Source organism: Macadamia integrifolia, unplaced genomic scaffold (assembly GCF_013358625.1).
Source record: "Macadamia integrifolia cultivar HAES 741 unplaced genomic scaffold, SCU_Mint_v3 scaffold_5A, whole genome shotgun sequence".
Lineage (NCBI taxonomy): Eukaryota > Viridiplantae > Streptophyta > Magnoliopsida > Proteales > Proteaceae > Macadamia > Macadamia integrifolia.
Genome location: NW_024870671.1, coordinates 94,154 through 102,321, shown reverse-complemented (window position 1 = coordinate 102,321; position 8,168 = coordinate 94,154). Strand labels below are relative to the sequence as shown.

The window sequence follows — 8,168 nt, the reverse complement described above, 5'->3', positions numbered from 1 at the left end:
TTGGTATTTGTCATAAAACTTGGCAATACATGCCATAGTCAAGTATATTTTGAGCCTCGAGATTATAGATTTTTTCGGATTTTACGGTGAATCAGAAAAATAGTCATATTTGACCCCATTTCCATTCTTCAATGAAGTCCTCGTGACAAACATTTATTGTATAAAATCTTTATATTTATTTTTTTCTTTTTATTACAGATTATTTCCTCGAAAAGAACTGTAACGTTCCATTCTATAATAACTCCTTCCACCCCATTCTTCTATTTATACTGCACTCTATTCAGTGAGTTTCTTTGTAGAAGTCTCTGTTTCTTTCCAACTCTCCCTATTCTAATTTTTTCTTTGCATTTCGTTGTTGAAAATATAGAGAGTGATAGATCGATGGCCTATTTTAGAACGGAACAAAATTTAACGATTGAAAATGGGGTGATGAATCAAACGCAATCAAATCTGCAAGCTCTCCTAAATGAAGTGGTGCAGCAAAGGCAATTGAGTGGATATGTTCATTTGAATAGAGAGGTGGATGAAGGGCAATCATCCGGACTTTTGTATCAAGAACTTTTTGAAAAGGTACTATCAAAGACTGATGTTGGGCAACGGCTAATTGTTCCCAAAAGTAATGCTGTAAAGGACTTCCCGTTACCTCCGAAAATGTATACTAGAGGAGAAGAAGCTGAAGATAGTGTTACATTTGAGACCATCGATTTGTGTTTCGTTGACAAAGATCTTAAGCCATGGAGCTTTCGATATTGTTATGTGAAAAGCTCCAAAAGCTTTGCGCTTACAAAATATTGGTCCAGGTTTGTTTGGGAGAAAGGCCTTAAGGTTAATGACTCCGTCATCTTTTACAAGTGTAAAGAGTTCAGAGAAGGCCAACCATTTTTCATGATTGATACAAGGTCTGCACAAGGCCAAAGAAATGATATTGGACGAAACATTAGGTTACAAGTTGGTCATTCTGGACATATGTTAAATGAGGAAGGGAGAAGAGAAGAGGAGAATGAGGGAGGCATTAGATTATTTGGTGTCAACATTAACTAAGAAAGAGTTATAATGTCTACCTAGATAGTTGGTTTAACAAGAGTATTTCCTATTTTTCTTTAGTTTAATGTTTAGAATTATTTTTTTTTTACTATTCCCAATGTTAACTTTATTGAAAAAAAAATTCAAGTTAGTTACCAAAATATGCATGGCAGTTTGAAGGATATAGTCATTTCATATGTGAATAATAGACTACTTCTTCCACTAATATTTGTTTCAATGGTGGAGAGTGCATAGGGGAGGATTTGGTAGCCCCCCCCCAAAGCTACCTACACCTTCTCATAAAAGTTATAGGTCAAATTGTTTCCAAACCATTCATGGTTTAAAAAATTAGTGAATTGGATTAGGAATCGATCAATGTGCCTCATAATTGGTCAGGACTGATCTTGATTTCAACTTTTAAATCGAAATATTCTTAGAAAGATTCCTCTGAATTTGTGAGTTTTCAGATCAAATGGTTGATTTTAGGGTTATTAGAACCGATTCTAATCCAATTTGAAATGGAATCAATAGGGACTGATTCCATCCCCTATTCTTGTTTTTATAACCCAAAAATCATTCCACTTTTTTTTTTAATCATCTCCTAATTTAAGATGGTTCAACATATGTGTATATCACCCATATACTCATGGAAATTGTTATACTTCACACCTTGTTTTTTTTTTTATATGAAAATAACATTATACTAGTGTACAAGAAGACAACAAGTGTTACCACATCTCATATAAAATATCGTGAAGTAGCCAAGTAACATATCCATTGTATATAACAAATCACTTTTAATAGCTTCATAGGTTTTTTGGCTCTACACAAATCCATACCTTTCAATCGAGAATTTCAACAAACATCTCTCATTGAAGGATATTTAAATGAATCCAATAGGATAAATTGTCCGATTCAATTCTTTATCTATGACTTCAATGATAATGGAGAAAGATTCAAAAATGAATAATTCCATTATATTGAAACTTTTGTTACAGGCTACTTCTGTTTTCTCAACATCCCACAGTAGAGGAATTGAAGATCAAAAACCTCTTTAGAGTCATGCATTAATTTATATTTTTCAAAACTCTAAGCTTAACAATGACATTCTAGTGATAGTGTCCATTAGGTCGAGTAATCAAACATATACCTAAAAATGGCTTCGACAACTCCTTTATTCCTCCATTTAACATCTCCTTCCCTAACCAAGAAAAGGACCTTTAAAACAAAAACTAGAACCAAAAGGGTCCCCTAAAATGTCTTTCTACCACATACCACCGCTACAGATATGGACTTGCTCACCACCATTGTCGGATTCCTGTGGGGCAAAGCCCTCCCTCCGCAACAACTCATTTCCACCATCCGTGTAACCTAGAACCCCACATGGCACCTTATATTGAAGCAGCTTTCTCAAACTTATATCTTTGACTCATACACTTGTTTCACCAATTTCAAATCAATGCAACTTTATCATCAAAATTGACTTATCCAACCCTCCTGTTATGTCTTTCAAAATCCTTGAAGAAGTTATTCTGGTATTTTATAGGAAAATCTCAAATATGGGAGTATACAAAACTGATAAGAAGGAAGTTTCACTCATTAGTTGCTATTCTATTATAGGATGATTCCAGTTATACTCCATATTATAGTTAGTCACTGTTCCTCGCCTATATAAAGATAGCTTCAGTCATGAGTTATTACTAATTTATAGTTTATATAAAGGGAAGCATACAAAATTGAAAAGAAGGAAGAGTTATTGTTCGTGAAGCTCTTCATCAATATGATATAGATCTAGGTATGGTTCCAATTGAATCTCCATTATTATATATTCTTTATGTTCATTGATTTAGTCATATTAATCCTTAATATTTCCTATCAATTGGTATCAGAGCAAACTAATTGGATCATTGAATAAAAGGGTTTTGTTCTTTTCATTTATTCTCTCTTTATGGATTGGGTTTGATCTGTTCGAGTTTTTATTTATGTTTGTAATGTTATAATATTTTCTCCTACAGTTTTACCAAATAAATTTTTCTTACTGATGGATCACTGACTGCAACATCATGTATGAATGCTTTAAGGTTATTCCAAGGTTGCAATTATTGGGGGGGTTTTTTTTTTTTTTTGTTAAGAATAACATGCAAGTCTACAACATGATTTTCATGAAAAATAATTAATTAAAGAGGCCAAATATCAAATGGTCATTGTATATAAGTGAAAATGTCTATCGTTTTCAAAATATTTATATAATTTATTATTGTATTCCCTTACCAAAGAAAGAAATGGTTTTTATATATTATGATATTTTCCATTTTTAAACTAAACAGTTTTTTTTTTTTTTAAAGTTTCAAACGTTTTTATTTGTTTTCTTATTTTAAGGAATCTTCTAAAGAAGGAGAAGGTTAATGGGAAACAACTGTAAAGTTGAAAAGCTTAATTGGATACAACTGTAAAGTTGAAAAGTTTAATAAAATACAACTGTAAAGTTAAAAAGCTTAATAGGATGCAACTATAAAGTTGAAAGATTAATGGGATACAACTGTAAAGTTGTACTTCCTTATTTAAATCAATACGTTTAATTTTATTTAGTAAATGAACCAATTAGAGTCGGTTTAACCTTAACAGTGGTAAACTAGGTCAGGTTGGACTAAATTGGATCCGACCAGGTTAGACTAATCGGGTGGGGTTCGACCAGTTGACTTGCTAACAGTTATAGTACTGAATGGGTCATGTCTGTCATTAGCCTTTGTCTTGAATCTAACTTGAACGTAAAATAAAATAAAAAATAAAAAGTTCATTCGAAACAATTTATATAAAAACACTTTGGATACTAATAAAAATGTTTCATTTTTTATTTTATAAACTATTTTCAATTTTTCATAAATAACATGTGAAATCTTATGTAAAAAAAAATGTTAAATATACCTATTTCTTTCTCTATTTAAGCATCTGATTTATACATACACAAACAGAAAATATTTTGGTTTATTCTATGATTTGACAACCTATTTATGCATTTGAAAGTGATGAAATTATTTTGTAAACAAAATTAAACAATTGTAAATAACTACCATAATACATTCACAATTGTTTCTACAATGTTTATACCTCTGTTTATCCACCATAATTGTAAATTTCAAAAAAAAATATGATTGGCTTAGCTATAGGTTTGAAATAATAAAAATACCCTTGAATGACTCCAAATTTCAAAAATTCATGATTGGCCAAGGTATAGGTCTGAAATAACCAAAATAACCCTGGATGGCTCCAAATTTTAAAAATTCATAATTGGCCCAAGGTATAGGTCTGAAATAATTAAAATACCACTATATGGCCGTAAATTTCAAAAATTTACGATTGTCCCAGATTATAGGTCTGAAATGACCTCTTGATGGCCTCAAATTTCAAAAATGTATGATTAGCCCGGGGTTTAGGTCTAAAATGACCAATACTTGGATGGCCTAAAATTTCAAAAATTTATGACTAGCTTAGGGCATAAGTCTGAACTCTTAAATGACCAAAACACCTCTAGATGCCCAGATCTTACAGCTTAGCCTCAAGGATAAGCAATGCCAAGGATAACCTATTTGACTAAGGCACCCATCTCATAAGTGACAAAATTGATTTATAACGCTTGCATAATAACATCTTGGTAGGGATTAACCTTGGTGACCTGTTGACAAATCCCCAACGACCGCGCAGGTAAGATCTCAAATTTGTAGTTAATTCCACTAGATAGGATTATGTTAGTTTCTTGATTTATCGAGATTGTTTGTCTAAGCCTGTTAACAAAAGATCTTTTGAATATTTATCGATGGATTAGCCACCTGTACTTTTACATTGCATCTTTACCATCATTGAACAAGATAATGGCAGTACATGCACTGGGTGACAAAGTGAGGAAGTTCTTTTCTTCACCTTTCAGCCATGGCATAAACCTTGGACAAAGAGGGACATTCTATAGACACCAAATTTTGTCATCTGCCAAGACAATGACAATGAATAGGATATAATTGAGGCCTATGCTTTGCCTTAGAGGAAAATCTGGCCCCTCGAAGTGAATTGAACCGGGCAACAACCTGTAATCCAGCTCAGAACCTTCACCAACCCAACCTCGTGCACTAGACATTAGAATGCTTTATATTGCCGAATTAGATCTAAGTACTCTCTTAAAGGTATGAGAATGGCACTACTAAAGACTTCTAGGTATCCCAAGGGTGCAATCAGACAAAAGTCCTTTGTGAATCCCAAACTTTTTCGAGCCAAAAATGGTCTCAAACACTATACCAATGGTTAGTCTTCGGAGAGATGATTCCGATCATATATCGCACGTAAAAATTAGACCACTTGATCTCCAAAAATCATAGTCAGGAGTGTGGGAACCCAGATAGGGTTGACTCAGGTCAAATAGTCCTCACAGGCCCCCAAGAAATCTCATGGGCCTGTAAAAAAACTCAAGGGCAATGGCTGGAAAAAAAGGATGCCTTTTTTGGCAGACCCATCAAATCTCAGCTTTCGAGGTCCAAAAACCTATAAATTCTACCATTTTCTCATTTTGAATGTGAAAGGAATCTGAGAGTGACCCCTACCTACTTGCATCATTAGTCTTCTTTTTCTATTTCTAGCCCACCTCCTCATGCCAATCATGACCCTACATCTAAGCCTAGTAATAGTATTATAGCCCAATACCCAACCCAAGGCCGAAGCTCTGCCCAAACGGGTTTGCTCTCCATTTTGCATGTCGAAGTTCTATCGAGATCTTCAAAGACTCCCGAAGAATATGACAGGTTTTGAGGTATCATAGAGCTCTAGATTCTCCAAAGAAGGAAAGCAAGTGACTGAGATCTCTTCCACTTGAGCTGGCAACCTTCGTCAAGAACTAGGTGCACAACAAAAGAGGCCCACCCCTCTCGACTTCAAATAGAGGTCAAGCTTAGGTACAATCCTTCAACTGAGTAGGCATAATGTAGACCCTCTACTTTATATAGTATTTTTATATTCTTGTATAATAACAATTTACCCATACATATGATATAGAACATATTGAGGAATATTCGTATTTGAGCATCTAATAGGAAGATTGGATCGACCGGGTGAAGTGGGTGCCTAATACCTTCACAAATGAATAATCTGACACGTACACTCACCTCTAGACTAGACCAATTTTTTTTTTGTCCGCTCCTATGAATTAGGTCCACACCTCAGGTCTTAGGCCCTAATCTTAGGTGGCGATTATAATTTTTATGATTCCCAATCCCGAAAAATTTACCATTTTATATTAAATTATCATTGAAAATGACACGAAGGGAAAGAGCTTGTCACCCACAAAATAGGCCTCCATGTGTCCCTGACATGGGACACAATTGTACGAGGCCAATGGATTCAGGTGGGAGAAAGAAGGTCAAGGACAACTGATCCTAGGCCGCTACCCTTACAATACCTCTCCCCTACTAACAAGAAGTTGTAGCACCCGGGTTGTTTTCCGAGCCCGATGTAAGCTAACATGAATCATATCACATCAGAATAATAAGGTGATCATGATTGGGAATGCAGCATCAGAAACTACCTCGACCACATTGCACCCACAACCATAAACCACACACTCTCACTCTCCATAGGCATGCAGTACCAGAAGCTACCTCGGCCATAGTACAACCCATCCGAAAACACAAAACACAATCTCTCACAATTCACCCACACCAACACCGACACCAACTTTCCATAATTCACCAACACCAACATTCCACTCTCAATAAGATAACAATGTTGAACCATTAACACACACACACACACACACTACATATACTTCAACTTAAAGAATTTACATGTAACATAGATTTAAACAACAACATGATCGTGCATAAATAACTTAAAAGTAAACACTGCAAAATAAAACACAGCACTCCCCTCACATCTAGTCTCTACTAGTCGTGTACTATCAATGACCTTGTGTCATGTAGTGTCACCACTTGATGGTTCTATTCATTGAAAACAAAAGAGATTTTAGGTCAAATCTATTTATGCTTCTAATTCCCTTTTATGGTGTTGATTACACCCCAATTATACAGTTTGCCCATTTTAGGTAGGTTATAAATGTTAGGGTTAGTATCCTAGGGTTAAATTTCATGCATACAATACATTTATACACTAATCATATTTCGAATAATGGAACTAATCACATCAGATGGATAGACTTCTAAGGTTTGGTCAATTTCCCAAATTTAGGATTTTGGGTTACTCAATTTGGGGAAAATTGGTTAGAGTTTGCATACATTGGGTCTCTAAACCCAAACGTAATCACCTACATCTACTAATATAGTTATTTTACATCAATTCCACAAATCTATAGTTGAGTTAGGGTGGTAGAACATAGGGATTTTGGTTATTTTTCCTAATTTATAGTTTAAGTTACCCAAAATTTTTGGAATTTCGGTTAGGTTTCCATGTAGTGGTTCACCTATGATCATCACAACCCACTATTCTAAGTGTCACACCCTGTTCACACAGAACTGGGCCAGTGACCGGGTTAACACTGGTTAACCCAAACCTGCCAGTATCATCTGGTACAGTATCCAACCACAGTATACACACAACTAAGAAAAAGGCTCGTCAGTTCAGTGGAAGGCTTAATTTACCTGTAAATATTCCCATTATACTTGATACCCAAATTGTAATACATAGTTAAGTACATGTGGGCCCGCAGGCATGATATTTAAACAAAAGAATATAATTTACATATCAAGTACACTAAAGGGATCATCAAAAATACAAAGGGTACAGCTTGGTTCGGTATCAAAAATAGAACTCAGCTCAGCATCAAAGGTAAAGCTCAGCTCGGTATCGAAAGGTAGAGCTCAGCTTGGTATCAGAAGAAGAGCTCAGCTCGATATCAACAGTTAAGCTCAGCTCGGCATTAGAGCTGCAGTCCCGTAGCACAACCCTCGCACGAGCAATCCGTGTCATGCTCTAATTCCTCGGGGACCCACCAGTCCTCTCCAGGAAATTCAACCGTGGGGCCTGACCCGTGCTCTTCAGGTTGATGACCTGCAAAGTCATCTAAAAGAGGTGCACACGTGGGATGAGCTCACTAGCTCAGTAAGTGAAAAGAAGAACCACACAGCAGTCCACACAACAAATCACAACCA

At 35.4% G+C, this 8,168-nt stretch overlaps 1 protein-coding gene across 1 annotated transcript; it reads left to right on the top strand.

Annotated features, from left to right (window-relative positions):
- The first annotated feature begins 313 nt into the window (after window positions 1–313).
- On the top strand, window positions 314–1,184 carry LOC122071705 (AP2/ERF and B3 domain-containing transcription factor At1g50680-like). The gene has a single exon (XM_042636090.1). The coding sequence runs from the start codon at window positions 382–384 to the stop codon at window positions 1,039–1,041; it is 660 nt and encodes a 219-aa protein (XP_042492024.1). The 5' UTR covers window positions 314–381; the 3' UTR covers window positions 1,042–1,184.
- The last annotated feature ends 6,984 nt before the right edge of the window (window positions 1,185–8,168 follow it).

Excerpts from the sequence above, each read along its gene's own strand:
- LOC122071705 (XM_042636090.1), top strand. The coding sequence starts at position 382 with ATGGCCTATTTTAGAACGGAACAAAATTTAACGATTGAAAATGGGGTG.